At 41.0% G+C, this 21156-nt stretch overlaps 1 protein-coding gene across 1 annotated transcript in view; it reads right to left on the bottom strand.

The window, feature by feature from the left end:
* The window catches only part of PDLIM4 (PDZ and LIM domain 4), a 105319-nt gene that overhangs the window by 42560 nt on the left and 41603 nt on the right, over positions 1 to 21156 (bottom strand). The window contains exon 3 of the mRNA XM_073355643.1: positions 16543 to 16627. Within this exon, the coding sequence (XP_073211744.1) occupies positions 16543 to 16627 (85 nt within the window). The remainder of the gene's footprint in view (positions 1 to 16542; positions 16628 to 21156) is intronic.

Raw genomic sequence — 21156 nt, 5'->3', positions numbered from 1 at the left:
AGTTGTCTGAAAGCCACAAACTAGGGACTATAACCACCAACATTTCATGGGCAGCCAGAGCTTGCCAGTGCTTTTTAACATTATCCACTCTGTAAACATATGCACTTCTGGAATACAAAACAACAGCAGCCTTTACAAGCCTCACCTTCTGTTATTGATTGGATTAGAAATATTTTCTTCAAAGCATTTGCAGCTACTAAATGAGTTATTTTAATCACCATCAATTTTTTTAAAAAAATGGAGAATGTGCATTTCCTCACATGATCCAATTACTGTGCAATTAACCTCCCCCGCCCCCCCCCCCCAATCCTAGCCAAAGGATCACATTAATTATATTAGAACAAACCCTAACTACTCCCACTCACGGGGACCAGGGCTCTGCACCTGTGTGGAGTGCAGTCCAATCCAAAAGGGGAAGGGACCTCCCACGAGATCAGTACTTCACAGCCATGTGCCACAGTGAAAACCAGCAGAGAGCTGGGAGAGAGTCACGTCCTAGCATACCTGCCTGACTCACAGCATCTCCACATCTGAGTGACTCCCTGGGGAGGTACAGAGTAGCCACTTTCTCATTTGAACAGCACAGGGACCAACCTTCTTCCTTGCCCTTAGGGAGGCTGAGGAACATTATTAGTAATGATTGTTGATCATTTCTGCAGTGCCAACACTGTACCAGACACTTTAAAAACAGACATGAAGACAAGGTACCCACTTAAAGAGCTTACAGTGGAGACACACACATACAAAATGACCCAGGGAGGATAGGGACTGGGAGATGATCAAAACACTGGACTGAGCAGTGAAGTTGAAAACACGTCTTGGTAGTTTGACCATTTCTATTTGGATTTTTCTTTCTTTAGGGAGTGAAGATGCTCCTTGGTTCTCTAGTGCGTAAACACATCCGTGAAGTGAAGAATAATATGGGCAGCAAAGGGGAAGCCTGCTCTGCTGCTGCCTGGACTTTAATTCTTCTCCTGATAATAGAAGGCTTCAGTCCCCCAAGTGGGAAATCTAGCATTTTTCCCAAGCACTCAGTGCACTATTTAGAAAAGGCTAAACATACATAATAGGTGTGGTTAAAGTTACAGGTACAGACAACTCATGCTAACTGGTCTTACATGAAGAGTCCTGGAGCCTCTTTCACAGCCTTCAATTAAACCCTCTGACCTATTCACAAAGAATTTGGTGTTGCTATTTCATTTGCTTTCCACTCCGTATCACTGAGAAAAATAAAGCAACACTAGGCAACACTTGGCAACACTAGGAAGTGCAGGATTCAGCCACCCTTACACCGAGTTGCACCTTGCTCTGGGCAAGTCTCACTGACTTCAGTGGGAGACTATTTGGAGAGTCAGGCAGTGCTAAACATTAGTAAGGGCTGTAGACTCTGCTCCCAAATTAATAGCTCTCGCTTCAGAATTCTACATGAGACAAACAGCTGTCAAATGCTTGAAGCAGAGAAGAACTGTTTAAAGAGGGAGCCTTGTCCTGTGGATGGAGCACTGGCCTGGGTCTCTGGAGACCTGAGGTGAGATTCTGTGCTGTGTCTTGAAGAGACTTTGCAGGCACAGGGGGTGTGGGGTAGCTACAGTGGCCATATCTGCTGGAGAGAATGCCGGTGTAACTTAGACAGCCCTGGCGTGCTGTATAAATTGCAGCAGCCTTCCCAGGTTGCAACAATGTCCAGAATCTCAACGGCATTGACTGCAGCAGCCCCGCCCCTCCCAACCTTTCCCCCCAGCATGTCCCCTATGTTTGCAAGCCGGTCCATAGGAGGCAGACTTGTGGCTGCCTTTCATAATACCTGAGCTGGGAGAATCCTGTCCAGCTCAAAATGGCATTTATGGAGCCCCTTTATCCAACATAAGGGGCACAGAGTGTGTGTGGGGGAATCTCGCCTTGGGCTCTGTTCCAGGCTCACCATTAACCCACTGTCTGACTGTGGGGGGTCAAAACTCATGAGACTTTTAAAATAGCACATTTTGTATTTTTGTTTGCAGATTGCCTTGTCAGCCTGTAGGATTTGTGTTTGAAAGTTTCTCTTTACATAGAAGTCCCAAACCACTCAGAGTTGCTGCAATTTAACTCTCCAAAGACGGAAATGGTTTTGTTTACTTATGTTGAGGGGGTGAAAATCCCCACGAGAAACAAAAACTGAAGAAGAAAATTACTTAGATGCGAGAAACGTTTCAAATTATATACATGCTCCTGAGCACCACACAGCCAGGAGTTTAAAATCTCACTGCCTCTCCTCAATCATTCAGGAGGAAAAAATGCCCCAAATTAAAGTAACCTGTATTTGATCCAAACACTAGAAAGTAAAGAGCAGACAAGAAGACAGGTGATCCCACAGAGCTTGCGCACAAAATCCGGGTACATAAATCTTCAGGTTACATAAAAAGAGCTGTTCCACCCAGAAGGTTCGACATAACAAAGAGTTGCTCTAGACTTTTATAAGAGCTGAGACAGCCCTGCACTCCTGTGTCTTGCTCTACTATTCCATCTCGGTATCTCATTCCCCCAACCCTCCGCCCCAAATCCCTGGCCTCTAATAATATAATTTCCAAAACAATAAAAAATACCCTGCCCTCATTTACGAGTATACAAACTGAAATGGTTTGGCTACAAACATCCAAACATACATTTCAACCCCCATCATCTACAAAACATTGTCACCTGAGCTAAAAAGCCAGATGTAATAACTAGGTTCGCCGCTTCTAATAAGGGTATAAAGAGAATGAGTTAAAGACCTCAATGGAAGGCTTGATTTGGGATCTGGGATTTCCCTGTATTTGGCTGGTATAGACTCAGTTACTACAGACATTTCTCAGTGACTGTCAATTTGTACATATTAAATCTATAAAGTTCTCTGTGCGTGTTTGTATAAGAGACAATTCTGTGTTTTAAAATTTGTTTTCAGAAGGATGGGCTTGGAAAGAAGATATAACCTGAATACAGAAGCCAAGCGAAGCTATGCATGATCTTGCTTGGGTCTCCCCAAAGGAATGTCATGCCACTAGACTGTTTACATGCACGTTGATTTTTACACCTTTGTCCAGTGATGGGATCAGACCCTAAGCTGGTATAAACTGACATTATTACATTGATTCAATGCAGTTACACAAGTTTACACAAGTTAAGGATCTGGCCGTATAATCTCTCCACTTCCTCACAGTTACATTTTTATTGATATCTTTTCCTCTCTGGTGAGCGCGTGTTCTGTGAAGGTAAAAGCAGCAGCACTAAAATTCAGCTGAAGTCTGCTATTTCTCCCAGGCCAGAGCAAGGCGGGTAGCTTGTAATTTGGGAGGGTAGCTTGTAATTTGACCGTCTCTACTCTATTTTCAGTGCCTTTCAGTCTTATCTGAAAGGATCATCTTATGTACTCTTCACAGTGGGTGAGTTCTGGCTCCCTATCATGGGATTTCAGCAATTATTTCATTAAAAAGGTCAAAATTACAAACACAAAATAAAGTGAGTTTTCCAGTGGAGCAGGTAAGTGCCTGCTGGTAACCAGGGGCCTGATCTCCACCTTTGAAATCAGAGGAGGTTTTGCCATTTACTTCAATGGACATAAGGTCAGGCCTGAGAGGCTCAATCCATCCTGGGGCCAGGCTCTGGCACCTCCCACCTGCTTCATCCAAAGAGGAGCATACACAATCAGCCCCTTCGTAGAGGCCAGAGAACTTGTTTCGCTTGAAAGCTCAAGATGGACTTGAATTGTGATGCCACAGCTTTATCCTTTAAGCCACCTGGCTCTCTAACTGTCTCTCAGAAATCCATGGCGATGGAATACGTTACCCATGCAAGACAAGAATGATTAAAATGTGTTTCCACTTATCTTGCCAGCCTAAGTGCTGGGGTCAGGATTTTCAATGCCAACAATACACGGATGTGTATACCGAACAGCCAAAGGAGGGGAGATTTTTGTACTAACGCTGTGTCAGTTTTATTAACGCTTTTAACCAAACAAGTTAACTAGTTAAAGATGTGGATTACACACTCTCTTTTCCTTCTGCTAAAGTGGAACATATAGAATACACTTACTCCTTTTCTTTTCTTTTTTTGACATGCTGCCAACATTTGTCTTGCATCACTTCTAATAAACCAAGCATCTTCAAATGCGTTCCCTGCCCTGCTCTTGGTTCTTTGTTTAGACAAATCTCTCTCGCGTTTGCAGTGAAAGAACATTTGGAGCCTAATGTAAGAACAGCCACTGTGCTGTGGTTAAACAATGAGCTCTGTGTTAACACTGGGCTGTAGCTACTATATCTTCTAGTGTTCAAATTTTTAAGACAACTCCAGGCCCCAGGTAATTTAATATGTAAACGGTACTCAAATTTACGAGGAGCCAAAGGAATTTTCAGACAGAATGAAAACCATTTTCTTCTTTTTATTAAAAACATTATAAAAGGCACCAATTGCATTATATATGCTTGAGACTCAGAGTGGAAGTAACATAATAGTAACAGAAATACTGAGTATCATTACTTCACTCCCAAAGCTGAGGTAACTGTCAATTTTCACCTGTGAGAGAAAACAAAACAATCCTTACTGGAAAATAAAAGCCAATTAAATTTCAAGCACTTTTGTAATGAAGTACCTTGGGTAACAACGGTGGAGAATCCTCCTATATACTATAAAGAGTGTGATAGAATACAAAATACAAAAATATATGTCACTCAAACACAACCAAATACCTGATAGCCTTTGGTAATAACAATTTTCTTTGGTAATAAGATAATTTCCACTGGAAGGATCCAATGTATGGAGCCAGATTCTTCGCTGCTGTAAATTGACCTGGCTCCATGACCACAATGGAGCTATGTAGATTTACACCAACTGAGGAACAGGAATAATTGCATTTTCTAACCACACTGATAATCTGAACCTTAAAAAGGATTTAATTTCTGTACCAAAATTTTCATTGAGCCTCATGTTCTCACTTTTCCAGTACTGAAGATAGAAGATTTCTCAATCCAGACAAGTAGACTTACGTTTGTGTGCAGGTTTCCAAACTCAGTTACTTACGCCAAGAGTTGCACATTCTGCAAGTGCTGTTCTGAGTGTTGTCTGATTATTATTGCTAGGACTATGACATGCCAAGTCACACTGTGGACAAAAACAGTAGCCATCCACCCTTGTACTTTCTAAATCCATTGCTAAAAGAACATTTCAGCATATCCAGTTTTCATGTCATCAAGCTGGTAGAGCTTCCTGATCTCTTTTAAGCAGGATTGTGTTGTCTTGATTTTGACTTTTCATTGTCTATATTTTGATCTCTAGGTTTTAAGTTCTTGACAATGTTTTCCTCATGCTACTGGCATACCAAGATCACTATCTGACCAATATGGTCTAGTTTCCTTGTGCTCCCCCATCAGTTTTTGTGTGTGTATATATATATATATATATGTTGTCTCTTGTCTTATACTTACTGTAGGCTCCCTAAGGGAGGGACTGTCTTTTCATTCTGTATTTGTACAGCACCTAGCGCAATGGGGTTCTGGTCCATGACTGGAGCTCCTAGGCAGTACTTTGATAATAAATAAATAATTTTATTAAGTAAAGAACAGTGCCCGTGATCATTATCCCATGACTTCAAATTTACTCATCTTTAAACCTTTGCCATCTATCCTGCACTGTTTAATTTTTTACCAAAAAGAAAAGGAGTACTTGTGGCACCTTAGAGACTAACCAATGCTCATATAAATTGGTTAGTCTCTAAGGTGCCACAAGTACTCCTTTTCTTTTTGCGAATACAGACTAACATGGCTGCTACTCTGAAACTTAACTTTTTAGCAGTATCCACCACGCTCATAATAATTCTGCCATCGCTTAATAAGCAAAGCAATTTCCAGCTAGTGAAATGAAAACAAAAGAAAAAGCCTAACTCATGAACAATTTGACACTTGGAGGGTGAAGTTACAGACCATTTAGTGGACACAGGGTTGTTTTTTTGTTTTTGTTTTTTTAATTTTAATTCTCCTCTAATACTGGTCAAAGGGAATTGCTTTCTTCCCAGGAAATATTATTGTATTATACCCTCTCCCCTTCCCTCTGCATACTAGTGGAGAAGAGGGTTTGAGAGCACAAGTATTAAAGCCAAGAATCTCATATTGTTGAGATATCCTCATATGCTTAAAATAGGGATGTAAACGGTTAAATGATTAACCAGTAAGCATTAGGCTTACCGTTAATCAGACCGTAACCCTTAACCCTGACAGCCAGGCGGTTGGAGGGACCCCAGCCCCTGCTGCCCCATGCCAGTCCTCCACAGTGACCTCAGTTAATGGTTAAATGATATAATTTTAATAGTTGAAAGGGTTAACTTTTTAAACCGATATTTACATCCCTCGATTAAAACTAAATTTCTCTGGGCATAGATGAATAGAAGTCCTCCCTCATCCTACAGGTGGGGGAAATTACATGAGAAATTACATTAAAAAAAATCACATGAAAATGATGGAGAAAATTGTTTCCTATTTTGAAATTGACCAGCCTACAGGTTATTTTTCAGTAGTGAAGAAAAAAGGTGGCTTCTAGTCAAATAAATATCTCAGGCCTTCCTGTTAATTACAAGTCCTGGCAATACCTATGGCAAACAACCAGCTCAATCATTGCAGGAGAACATGTTTCCAGAAGACAGACAAGGAACTTCTATAACTATTCACATTTTAGTCATGCAGAATGGTCCCACCTTATCCACTTTCCAACTTATCAACTGGGGCACAGCTGTTGTTTTCCCCCTTCCAAGTACTCATTTCTGCTCTTAGTGTCAGAAGTCAGTGCCAATCTGTTTCTTGCACGAAGGTTGGGAGACCACATAAGAACATTTCTGATTACACTGAACTGTTATTCATATGTGATCATCTCTGTAAGCACTTTGTCTTTCACATATACATCTGAAGGTCATCACTTTTCTCATCTGGGAGTCTGGACAAATAAGCTAACCTTCTGTTGTATTAATAGGCAAGCTTCTGTTCAAACAAAGGCTTCCAGATGATTCAACGTTACACAAGAAGCAGTTGACGATGCTCATTACACTTCACACAAATATTTTCCCTTTGGAGGAACCAGAAAATAGAACTGCATTTAGAATATTTACTTAACATATTGGTTGCTTGGTAACACAGAGAGATATGTTAGAACTGTAACAAATGACTACAGAGTGAAGAGTACATTTGAAATGAATGACTAAGAAAAATGAAATGGAACTATCATTATGCCGCCCCATAGGTTTTAAGAACAGTAACAGAAACACTATGAAACATAGAAAGTAAAATTTGCAAATGTGCTTTGCAGTTTTGAAAATGAACAAGGATTTGAAACAAAAAAATACTATGTCCCACCAGACACAATATTTAGGTTGCTAATCTAAAGTTTTCTCATCTGTTACCAATAAACTTTGCGGTAATTACACTAAAATACACTGTTATTTTAAACTCGACAGAGTCACTGTGATATATACAGTATATATCTGTCAAATGGTATTTTCCTTTTTCCAGTAGACCCACATTTTTACCATTAATATAGCCTATAATCACCTGTGATGGGAACAAAGAAAATTGGCAAATAAACTATTCAGATTACAGAAACTGACTGAGGAAAATACCTGATTGAAAAGCTTTAACTACAAATTTTTCCCTTTATTTCTTAAGTGCTTTTTTCTTAAGCACGAGGATTATTGAGAAATTCACATATTTAGGTCTTTCAACAGTTAACTAATAACTAACTGGGTGATATGGACCTCAAATCAATATAAACTGGTTATTGCAATAGGACTCCGTATCTTGCACACACTCCTCAAATGGAACTCCCACTGACGTCAACTTACCCGCATACTATTATTGAGCAATAATTTCCCCGCTGATTGAGCCAATTGTTTTCAATGGAACTACTCATGAAGTAAGGTGCTACTCATATGAGTACGGATTGTAGAACTGGGTTTTCAAATACTAGTAAAGGCTTACAGTATAGGGCCTGATCCAAAACCCACTGAAGTCAATGTGAATGTTTCCACTGACTTCAGTAGCCTTTGCTTCCAGCTACAGTGTCTGAACACTTTACTAAGGGCGAGTCTACACTGGTTTCACACCCCTGAGCGAGAAAGCTGCAGCGCTATAAAGTGCAGGTGTAGACAAGCCCTAAATAAAGAGACCATTCAGAAGCTTCCCTCCCCTCCCCCCATTAGGCTCTTTTTGTACTTTTAGGTTAATGGCCACATCAAAGGCAGTTGGCCACATTACAATGTTACTCTAACAATTCCTTTGCTTTCAACTTGATTAACATTGTTATCAGTTACAAAACCTTCACCAGTTTGAAAATCTACACCAGTTTGTATATAACCGCATTGCCCAATAAATTGGACATGCAACATAATGTCCTAAATAGTGATATCTGAACTTGAAATGCTGCATAAATACTTCCAATTCACAGTGGCCTTGAAGGCTTCTGTGTGTTTCTATGACTGAAGCAGTCCTCAGACAATAAGCTAGAGAGTTCCAATGTGATTGAGAATCTAATGTTGTGCCAGAGCATTATCTCACCCTTTGTTTTTCCCAAAGTGCAAAACAGATTTTTTCCCCTTTTGCCATACAATGCACTAAATTATCCTCGAGCTCTCATGTATCAAACGTTTGTTTTGTTTGGTAGCCTGCAGTAGCAATGAAGACTTTTTCTAAGCAGACACCATCCAAATCCTGCCTTTTCTATATAGCAAAGTCAGGAAATTCTGTCTGCCATTCTGGACAGAAGAAATTAAGCCTACAGTCAAGTGTAAACCAGTACACTGGGAGGATTGGGTTGATTTTTAAAAAGTTTGCCTATATAATAAATGCTAATTTCTAGAAAAAGGAAAAAGATAGGATTTACTGCTGCTATTTAATACCATGAGGTCAAAATTCATCCCTGATGTTACTTCACTGAAGCTAATATAGTGTCACATCAAGGATAAATTTGGCCCATGCTGCCAAAAGATCTATGAACTTGGAAAACTGGGTTTAAAAGATTAGCCCTTTAAAGCTGGAAAGGGACACCCTATTTGATAACTTACTGGTAAAAAGTCTAATGTTAGAAATTGACTAAAGTTTTGGACAGATCAAATCCTTTGAAAATTCATAGAAGCTACTGTGCATGTAGATTCAAATATTTTTCAAACTGCACCAATATTTTATAGTACAGTTATCCACTGCCTATACAATTAGACTGCAGAAGAACTACAAGAATAACTTGATATAGCTCTGTGCACAGTACCTCTCATGACATTTCACATTACAGAAGCAAAATGATCAATAAAACCAGGAATGTTAATCATGTGAAACAGAAAAGTGCTGACTAAAGAAAAAGATTTTCCTTTGTGAAATAAACTGACTCATTGATTCAGCATTTCTATTACCCTCTGTAAAAGCAGGTTGCAAAGCATTAGCACACATGATATAGATATCAGATGTCTAAGCCTCAAATATGTAGTCAGCTGCAGGTTTCAATTAGATTATCTACATAGATGCATATTTTCCTTCGCATCTAACAAATCTGGGACTAACCCAATCAGGTCTTCATCAGGCAAAACTCCACTGACATCACATGGAAATAACTGACATAGGAGACTAATCTATTGATCCAGGCATTTCTAGTGAGCCTCGTTGCCATTGCAAAAGCATTTTAAAAAGTTTGCATAAGAGAAAAAGTTTCATAAAGAACTTTGAAGTCATAGGAAACAAGTGTAGCAAGAAGAGGAGAATCAGAGATGGCTGCTGTAATATTTTAAGCAGCCATCTCTAATGAAACACAAGTAGAATTAAACTCTCTTTTCCTGAGTGATCTAGAAGTCTAATTCCTAAATGGTTTAGTAGGTATTTAATAATGCTTATCCAAATCTGCCATTCAACTTTAAACCATCACAGCTCAGTTACAACTGTTTACTTTGTGAATATCATCCATTCCAGTACAAATTAACACTGAAAATCTGGCATAATTTTGTTAGCCCAGCACTGAACAGCAGACTCCTTTGTCTTGAGAAGCCAAAAGCCCATGTTCACACACAGAACAGTTACTATTTAATTTTAACACAAACATCCTCGGGCTCTCAATAACGAAGTTCTGTACTGCAGGGGAAAAAACTCTACAATGTGGCAGGTTAGAGCAGTAGGATATTCCTGGTGCTATCAGAGAACTGGAAAAAGGGCTAATGAAGAAGCTCGAAACTCACTTCTTAGTTTTACCATCCAATGCTCCCACACCAAGAAGATAAAATGAACATGAAATATACATTTAGGGACTCACTGTGGCTGGCCCTGTGCAGGGCAGGTACATAACAGGTGGGAGAGGGTGCAAGGAACAATGCAGAACATGGCTGTGGAATATACCCCCAAAGAGAAAAAGGTGAGGTGGGAATGCGGACTATAGCCTTGCCCCTTCCACATCAGCCCGAGGAGCTGTTACACTATGAGTCTTCAGGAAAAATCCTGGAGGAGTCAGGAGCCCCTCCTGTACACTCTTCGCTGAAGTGTGGCTCCCTCAATCCACTGGAGCCAGGGTATCAGGGAGTAGGGTGGGGAAGGAGGCACTGGGAGCACAGAGGTATGGGTCCTTCACACAGATGGCTCTGGTTTCCACCTGGTCCCTCAAGGTCCACAAAGATCCCAGGGGTATTGTGAGCAGGTGCCAAGATCTGTTCTGTGAGGGTGAGGACAGTCATTCTGATGGAATGATTTGGGGAGAGGAACTCTACAGAGGCAGTATCCTGGAGTTTTCTTCTGCCTTTCCTCCCTTCTAGTGGTTGTACTGAAAGATGGCGACCTGTCCCAATACCATCATAAATGACAGAGACATATTCAAGGGTTGTTTTAATCACTTCTCTAGGATGATAAAAGTACATAAAGCTGTAGAAATGAGCTAAATTACTAACAGAGTCCATGCCCCAAAGAGCTTAGTTTCAAGGCACGAGCTGATACAATACAAAACCGGACAAACACAGACTGAAGAGGGGCCTTACAACATGAACACTTCATAAAACAGGTGGGTCTTCAGATACACTCAGTTTCATGAAGACCAGTCCAATGCTGACAGACAGGAAAGAGCTGAAGAGTCAACCACTGATGCCAAGTTTGGTTGGTTGGTTTTTACTACATTTTTAGTGAACCCAATGTTGGTTAGATAGTCATGGAAACCTGTGTCTTGTATTGATCCAGGCATTTCTAATCAGCCCATCACCATGGTATCTAATTGCTTCTGCTTATCCACTGAACAGGAACAGCACAGGCTCCCCCTCCTCCTCCCATTGTCCATGTATAAAAGACCAGGTCTTTGCCATATAGATTATATAGTCATTCATACCAAATCAGAGTGGTAGTATTTTACATGCACTTTGCAATGTCGAAAGTGCAGGGTGACTGAAAGTTATGGCCACCATTTCTATGGACAAGTGCCTCCTTCAGCCTCAGTATCCATTCAGTCCTCAGCCTTTCTGATAAACCTGACATGAGTGATATCAGATAAACTAGTACCAGTTCTAGTGGTGGTTTTAGAATGCAGACCTCTGTCAACTGGGAACTAGTTCACTATCTTATTTCCTGAGGAGCACCTAAGGGTTGTCAGAAGGCAATAACTTTTGGTCAATGTCATACTGAGCTGGATATGAAAGGCTCTGTGTTTCATTAGCCTCCTAATTCTCTTTCCAGTTTCTGCTATATGCACAGTTCCACTGCCAAATGAATTTTTGCTGCAGTCATACTAGTGACCAGCCATCTGAACTTACTGTCAGTTAGTAAGAATGGGAGTTTGACCTCACAGTCTGAGACATGAGTTTCCAATCTTCATCATGCCACTAAGCTGTCAATTTTGGCAGCATGTGAGTGGTCAAGAAAATAAACATCCCATTCCTTTATTAGCACCATATGGCTGTATTTTGACTAGAGAGTCAACGCTAAAGAAACTAAGCTCAGTGGAATTTTCAGAAACTAATCTCTTTCCTCCATGGTAGCTCACTGGCATTCCCTGCTTTCATTGTCTGCTAGAGAGTCAAACAGCAGTTACAAGTACAGTTACATTAAAAAGGGGGTGAATAGAACAGAGAGTGACGCTGCAGAACAGAGATTCAAGTTTTAAATAAATAAATAGTGAAGGCTTCTTTCAGCTATAGAAAAGTAATACTTCAAATAACAATACTACTAGAATTTGAATAGCATAAGCACTGCATGATTGTTACGTCTTCAGGGTCGGTCCCATCTCTTTACTATATATTTGTACACTATCTAGCATGATTCATGAGAGTTTAAGGAAAATAAGGACTATCCAGTGAACCTGACCTCCTGCATATAACAGGCCATTAAATTTCAACCAGTTACCCCTGTACTGAGCCCAATAACTTGTGTCTGACCACAGCACATCTTCCTGAAAAGCATCCAGTCTTGATTGTAAGACAACAATGGTGTTGGGGCCTTCTGGGAGTTACCACAACACAAATAATATGGGCCTGAGGTTTGGATTTGGCGCTGAACTTTCCCCAAGTTTGAGGATGTTTTTTCTTGGTATGCCATAGAGATGGAGCCAGCCACTCAATTCAGATCCAGATAGGCTCATCATTAAAATCGGGATCTGAGGTTATAATTTGAACCCTTCTTTGCAAACACTCTCTCTCTCTCAGGCCTCTCTACTCCATAAAGAACATAGAACCTTCACCACCGCATTCCATCTTTGCCCATCTCCTGCTGCAGTCTTCGCTTGCTCCCCTGGCATTTTGATAGCTTTCAATTCTGCTTCTATTGTGCATCTCCATGTTATCCTATGGGTTCCATTCCAACACTTGTCTTGTTATATTATTCTGGTATTGCCTCCATGCATGTCTAACCATCTCCATTTTTATTCTGTAACTCCTTGTCCTACTGGTTTCTGATTGGTCCTCTCCCAGAGTTCTTTTTGATTTTTTTCTGGCCATCTGATATTGAGGATTTGTCTAAGGCAGCTGTTTATGAAAACAGGTTAGATAGTAAGGTCATAAAAAGTCTTCAAGTTTCAGCTCCATATAGAAAAACTGACTCAGCAATGGTGTTAAATATTTCAAAGTTTAGTTGGGAGGGCAAGATTTCTGGTTCTCCAGATCAGCTTTAGAATTACAAAGGGATGTCTGACTTTTGCTGTTCCGGCTTTAATGTCTTCTTCTGTTCCACCTGTCGTATTTACAATGCTGCCAAGATATCTGCAATATCAGATATCATATATGCCAGTCCCAGAACGTATTACTGGTGTTTCTTGTTGCGTGTTGAATCTCATGGTTTTAGTTTTATCTGTGTTCTCAGTGTTTGTAAATACTAATTATTATTTGTCAAAGGTATGTTTTAGTGGGATATTAGGAAAAGTTCCTAATGATGATATCCATCAGGCTGCAGAATTAATGCTCGATGGCTTGAGATAACTGCAACCAGACTACACAAAGGACTAGCAAATAGACTGTAGGCAACAGTCCTTCATTGACAAGTTGATCCAGTGAGCCATTTCAAATTCCGAGTTCTACAATTCTGACAGCATTAGTTTCCCAGTGACTACCTATCACATTAAAGGTTCTGGGATAAGTCCCCAAAGCTGTCAAATCGAGGAGTCCTGGTTATATCAGGGACCATCTCCCTCTCTCTTTGTGACCAGGAACTTTCTTGCCAATGGAGCTACTGTGAAACTATGAAATTATCAACTACAAGAGCGAGACTCATGAGAGATGTCTCATTGGTTGGCCCACCGTTTTTGAACTCCCTCCTGCAAGGGATTAGAATGAGGCTGAATCTTACCGCCTTCTAAACAAAGTGACCTTGGCATAATAATAAACAAACACACACTTCTTTGCATGTCACCGTGCAAAGGGGAGAAATCAGGCAGACAGCCTGCTTTTATCATTTTGGTTATGTTTAAACATCATGGGGCAGGTGCATTATAAACACTGTGGTAGATAAAAAGTCCTTACAGTAAATTCCTTTTTTTTCTTTTTAATTTTCATTTTATTCTTTAAACTCTTCTTTGTCTGGCAATCGTTAAAACAGTGAACAGTCAAAGACTTCCAAGGTATCTAAAAGCTAACAGAGTAAAACCTTGGAGGAAGGAAATACATGTGCTCCACATTACTGGAAAGCACAAACCCCCAAGATCTTTTCAAGAATAGTCCTCAACCTATTTTTGTGATTCATGAGCTGGCTTGCATGAAGATCTATTTATTCTTGGGTTTAAAGGCAGATTGCTTTTTCTAAGGTGCACATGAGGTTACTCATTTTGAAGCTAACTATTACTTTACAATGGGTCTTTTCTTTTTGCACTTCAATAAAGACCCTTCACTAAAGGGTTTGGTTTAACATTACACAGGGATAGCCTTCTGGCACACGGGCCCCTTCCCCAGTGAACATCAAAGTACTCCTGCAATCAATATAACCCCAGCTCCGGCGGGAACTGGGGGCCTCCTGCAGCTGTAGTGTCCATAGGTATCCATGGCCATTCCTGACATGCTAGCAGTAGAACAGTACATCATAGGGAGTTTGAAGATTAAGACAACCACTTGCATCCTCTAAGGGCTCAGTTCTAATTACTATCATTATCAGTGGTAGTGTAGTGCCTAGAAATCCCAGTTATGGACCAAAACCCCACTCTGCCAGACACTGTACAAACACAGGAGAAAAGACATAGCCTGCCCCACCTGACAGTGAGTGAGTGCATGCCTACATTTCTTGGCACATAAGAAGTTAGTGCAGTTCTGAGATGGTAGGCTCTTTGGGATAGGAACAGTGTCCATCAACACATTTGTACAGTCCCTACCACAATGAGTCCCTGATACTACACAGAATCCCTGAGTGGTACTAAGCATGTCCAGAGATTATGGTGATAAAGTCAGATATTAATTCTGTGGGCCAGCTAAAGCATAAGAAATGGCCTACTGTCGTGAAAAAGGGGAGAATTTAGTCCAAGGACATGTTGGAAAGGGAGGGTCAGAGTGAGAAGTCATCTGCCTTCAACAGATATTTCTACATGTTACTCTGCTGTAAATGTGTATGTACTTTCTACTTTAGAGATTTCTTGTTTAGACATATTTGGGGTACATTTTGGTTCAGAAAAACACGGTTCTATAATAGATTAAAAGCCCCACTAACTATATTTTATGTAACTTTGTCTTCTTTTTTAAAAAGTACCATATGTAATATACATTAATAGGAAGATCAAATCCCATCTGCTTTAAACCGCAGAAATGTTGTATCTGGCAGTCAAAATGCAGAACATTTGTTCTTAATTTAACACTGTATGCAAAGTTTTGGTCACATCAAAGTCTGTCCAAAATATCGGTCAGAATATATTGCCCTAATTGATTAATTAAGCCAGCAAAGACAGAATACAAAGCCAAAGTGTATAGATCACCTTGTGTCTTCAATAACTATAGAATAAATGGTGTCAATGTGAGACAACTTCCATGGTAGAAACCTACACACTGTTTCTTTAGAGCTAGCCAACATTTTCTGAAAATTCTATTCGAGTCTCTTGTTAGCTGAGTTCACCATTTGTTGACCTTTCTGCTGTCAATCTTAATGCCACTTCCTCAATCTTCCCTGAAGAAAAGTCTGCTGTTTCTCATGTTTTTATGATAACTGTTCCCCACATCTTTTTAATTCTGACATCCATCTTGGGCTGGATTTCATATGGGGCCAGGCACAGTTAAGGGAGAATTCATGATCAGATGCTTGCAGCTGGTACTGATAATGTGTTGCCAGAGATATGCCAGTGGCACGGACACATGGTGCTGATCTCTGGATTCTTTATAAATGTTGAAGAAAGGTAAAATATCTTAAAGAAATTTCTAAAACAAAATTGTTGCAGCAATCACCTTAACAGAGTAACAGCATGAATCAGCATGAATATGGCAAGTAGAAAACGTTCATGGGCGAGTGTGCCATCAGCTTCAGCAGAACATAGCAGTCTACCTTGTTGCAGCAAAGATAACCTTCCAAATGGGAACCTAATGTGAACCCACACAGTGTTGTTTTCCTAAGTCTGCAGGCAGACAACTCCAGTGCCTCTACTGCTACTGCTCAAGATAGTAGGTCCTTCACACTGATCTTTAATTGTGGGTTTTGTTCCCTAGCTATTAGGTATCTTGGTGTAAGCGGATGTGGGTGCTTGGATGTGTGGGTGGGTGGGCAGACCAGGAGGGGAACAAGGAGACTGATGGGAAGTTAGACTAGAGAAATGTAGTGCTGGGGGGGCAAATTCTGGAGCAGAAGAAGAAGAGACTGAAAATTAAGGAGACGAGACAAAATACAAAAGAGAAAAAGAGAAACAGAGGAAAGAAAAAGAGGACAAAGACACTGACGCAGGAAAAGATGCACCACAGTCTATGATACAACAGAACAGAAAAAGTGGAGACAAGAAGATATGAAATAAGTTAGAAAAACATGTTATATAGAAGGCTGGCTGACAATAAAATATGTTACTATTAAATGGCAAGGGGCATTCTTTGGGGACATGAGAGCATCAGTGTTTTTCACCAGGCTAGTAGATAGCTAATTATTGCTCCCATACCTGTGACTCTGACTCTATGTTGATCCGGTAAGCTTGTGCTTTTCCATCTTCTAGAATATTAGGAGACCAAGTCTTGCCTTCAGCTCTGCAACAGGGAATTAAACAAGAAAATTAAACAAAGAAGTTTAATAAAGAAATGTTTTCATGGGAGGTAATCGAATGCTATTCTGAAGCACAGCAGAGTTTACATCACTCAGCAAGAGGTTTGTACCATTTGCTGCCTAAGTTACTCTTGATCCTTTCCATACCATGTGCCTGATAAAAATGACCTAATGCTGCAGTTTCTGTGCACAAATGTATCTTCAGCCATGCAAAGCGAGAGTGCTGGACCAGGCAAATGTCACCATTCAAAGATTTTCCAGGGGCCTGAATGCTTTTTCCACGGAGGTGTCCCAATGTACTGTACGGATTAGCTCACTGACACATTTCTGTTCAGTTCAATGTACTGAGCACGTCGGACCTGCTTTCTGTGTCTGCTGCATTTGTTGGAAAAGCCCTTTGTTTGTCTCTCTACAGCAGGGTCTAGCATATGTATTCATATGTTTCACTGGCATTTCTGAAGCCAAAGAGGGCCTCTTAAGGGGGCTGAAAATTTTCAAAGGCACCCCAGAAACTGAAATGGCACGAGAAGATCAGGGACAGGATTTTCAGAAGTGCCATTTTCAAAAGAGAGGAAGGAAGGAATCCTTTGACTTTCAGTGATATTTAAGAGCCTAAGTAACTATGTCACTTTTGAAAGTGGGACTTAGCAGCTTTTGAAAATCTTGGCCCTGGTCTTCTCATGCCATTTCAATTTCTCAAGACTAAACACTAGGATCTCCTAAGTGATTCAGTTTTTTTTTTAAAAAAGGACATTGTATCTACTAAGGTATTTACATGACACGCCCCACCCCTGAATCACTGACATGTCTAAGTGCCTCCCGAATATTTATCCTCTCAACACTCCTGAGGTAGGATATTATCATCCCCATTTTGCAGATGGGGAACTGAGGCTTGGGGAGATCCAGTGATTTGCGAACGTCACAGAGGAAGTCTGTGGCAAAACTAGGAACTGAACCTTGATACCAGGCTAATGGCTTAACTACAAGGCCATTCTTCCTCACTGCTGAACCCGTCGATCCAAAGGAACCTACAGTTGCTGTTTCTAACATGTAGTTCAGAGCATTGTAGACTATTCGTTAATAAGACGATCAGATCAATATAGCTATTGTGAACACATAATGCTAGAAAAACATTATTTCAATTAAAAAAAACTGCATTACTGTGCGAGTGCTGCAGTTTGTCAATAACTAACATAACAGCAATCTTTTACACTTATATCGCACCTTTCCTCCAAGAATACCAAAACGTGCTAACAGCTAGACAAGCTGAGGCCCATCAAAGTCATAGGGACAGTTTCTCAGAGCTTTCTATTCCCTCAGTCCCGGGGTCACTGAGAGCTTGACAAGAGCTTACACCGGCTGGGAACACCACCCCTCCTTCAGGGGCCATTACACAGCTGGGGATCATCAGAGCACAAAGCTGGAGTGGGGGCCAAGCAAAGGCAATTTTATTTTTCCCCGCGGGTGCTCCACCTCGAGGCCCCAGCCCACTCCGCTCCTTCCCCACAAGGCCCCATTCTTGTTCCACCTCTTCCCGCCACTGCACCGCTCCTCCCCGAGGCCCCACTTTTGCGCCGCCTCTTCCCACCCCTCCATCAAGACCTCCCACCTGCCCGCTGCTCACCACCCTCCCCCAAGCGCCTCCCCTTAGCTGCCAAACAGCTGATCAGTGGCACCCGAAACAGCTGTGGCTAGTGGGTGCTGAGCACCCACTAATTTTTTCTCTAGGTGCTTCAACTCCGGAGCACTCATGGAGTTGGTGCCTATGGGGCCAAGTACCTGGTCTGCAAAAGTTTCTGAACTTAGCTCTTTCTGAGGGAATTTCCTTGGGAAAGATCCAAAGATTTCATTTTGCCCCCGTCATTTTAACTTGAAGAAATCTGTTGCCTGTGTCTGCCTGTGCCTGCCTGCCTGCCTGCCTGTCTCTCTCTCTCATCTTCATCATGTGCTTTATTCATGCAACACAGAACTTTCTGTTTAACCTCAGGAGCCATGTGCAGATAATTTTTGGAAAACGTGACAAGTTTGTTTAATCTAATATGTGTTGCTTATTTGCTGCAGCCAAGAATCCCTTCGCTGGACTCTGCCCCCATTTGCCACACACCACAGCTGAATTTAATTTAATTATTTGAAGCATCTCAGTTTAGAAAACAAGAAATGTATGGTTTTATCCCAGGATTCTTTGACTTGAATTCTTCCTGTCTTTTTCTAGAACATCAACATCTGCAAAATAAGGGCCTGATCCAAAGCTCAGTGAAGTCAATGCAAAGACTCCCATGGACTTCAACAGACTTCAAACATGCCCAAAAGCTCCATGCTTTTATTTTTCCACATTGTTTGCTGCCTCTGAGTCTAGTTTTTGCAACACAGGGACACTTGTTATTTTTCATAGCTCTAATATAACTACCTCTATTATAGTGACTAGACGCTGGGGAGAGGAACCCCCCTTGTAACTCAAGTCTGTCCCTAGAAATGTGTTACTGTTCAGCATCCCTTGTCCTAGGCGTGGCTGATCCTCCCTGGAATCTTAGCATTCCTAACACTCCTAGCTTGATCTTTACCATAATCTACTGCTGCATGTTTACTGCTCCCACTCTGAGCATTTCAATTTCATTTTGAGGTGGCAGAACATGAAAATCTCTAGCTACTTTGGTTGAGGGTGTGGTGGTGGGAAAGGACCTTCGTAATTTCAATTCTCTCCCCCCCTGCATTAAATTAGTTTGACATTTGTTCAGATGGGAATCAGAGAGTTATGAACTTCCTGCTCTGATCTGCTTTGGAGACCAAATGCCAAATGCAATTTAAGAAGAATCCCTAAGATTGCAACAAATCCAGCAAGTAAAAGAGGAAGGATTCATAAAGTGATTTCAGTTCTGAAAGATAAAGTGATAAGCATTAGGATGTTCTCTCTGTCTTAAGCTGCCTAATGGATATAGTCATCGTTAGCTGCCAAACTGTGATTTCTCAGTTCTCACACCTGACTCAGAAACAAAAAGATCCTGTTGTGTGTACCAGGAAAACGGGGATTACATTTTCCAAAACCGTTCAAGGTTTCTTTTTAGATGTATCATGAAAGATAAGGTTGGAATTTAGTCCCCAGGTTCACACATGAAATCCTATCTGTAGCTGGAGCTTTCTTTAAAAAAAATCAAACTTGAAACTTTTCCTCCGTATCAACATTTCTGGGCCGTAAGAAAAATGGATTTCTGATTTCAGCAGCATCAGGGTTGGGCCTGAACGGAAGATGATTTTGGTTTTAGCACTTCTACCATCTATCTATCTAGAAGGGGCAGCACCAGGCCAAATTCTGATCTCAGTGACACTTACCAACAGAGTTACTCTGCATTTACACCAGCGTGACAGAAATCAGGCTTTGGCCCAATGTCTGTAAGGAGGTGCTGTAGAGCAGAACTGATTCACAATTCGCCCTTGCCATATATAACAAAAATCAGACTTTTCTAATGTAGTAGGTGATAGATTAAGCCTCTGACTTGTCTGTTTCTAGTAGGCTACTTAACTCATGGCTCAGGGGCCGGCAAAGTGTTTTCAGATGTGCTGTATTATGGTGAAAGGAATTAAAGTCAGGTATGCAGAAGTCAATACCTTGTATCAATAATGCTCTACTTTAATTGAATGTCTTCTACAACTATACTCAGAAAACAATTCTACCTGCATTCTGCCATGCCTTTAATATATAGCTCTGTGGGAACAGAGCCATTGACAAGACATTATTAAAAAGCTAGAAGAAACTGTAGTCCCCCTTTATCCTGCATTATTAATTTTTTGTCTTGTGGACTCACTGTCATTTTTGACAAATTGCTTGCATACAGTCACATATTTACCAAAAGCTTTTTCACCTGGTAACAATCTGGAAGTCTTGTTCTCTTCATTGCAGAATTGCTTTAAAGTCATGGGAATTCCTGGATCTCACCGTATTTCTAATTCCTCCCCTTGCAAATGAAATCTTAACATTTGGGGAAAAGGACAGCCTTGGACACTGCAGTCCTTTGTTTAACAACAGAACAGGTGTGACCACAACCATACCATTGTGCCCCATCCCTGGCCAGCCAAGGTCATTTACAGGGGTGAGGGATTAGTTCAGTGTACATGCTCATCAAGACTTTTGCATCTCTGATTAGACGACAAGTAAACTGAGAGTGTGGCTTTCATGATATGGACACTGGTCCTCTAGGAACTGGACTGAAACCACTAGCTGCTACAGCTACTGCTCATAATCCCAAGGGGTAATTTTCCCTAGATAACTACAGAATGTTGGTTCAATGACTACAAAGCCACATAGGACTACCCTCTGCCTCAGCAATAAAGTTAAAACGTCACACAACCAGATAAACACGGTTGGGAACTGGAAGGAGTGGGTAGGAGAGAAAATTTATGGAATATTCTCTAGGAGTCCTGAGCTGCTCAGAAGTTAGATGATTCCTTCCCTGGGGTGAGTTAATTTTATGAAGTCCAGTTCCGCAAAGCACTTGAGCATGTGCATAACTCTAGCCAT

Source organism: Lepidochelys kempii, chromosome 8 (assembly GCF_965140265.1).
Source record: "Lepidochelys kempii isolate rLepKem1 chromosome 8, rLepKem1.hap2, whole genome shotgun sequence".
NCBI classification, from domain to species: domain Eukaryota; kingdom Metazoa; phylum Chordata; order Testudines; family Cheloniidae; genus Lepidochelys; species Lepidochelys kempii.
Note: the sequence above shows the minus strand (reverse complement) of the source record. Positions and strands in the feature narration are given on the sequence as shown.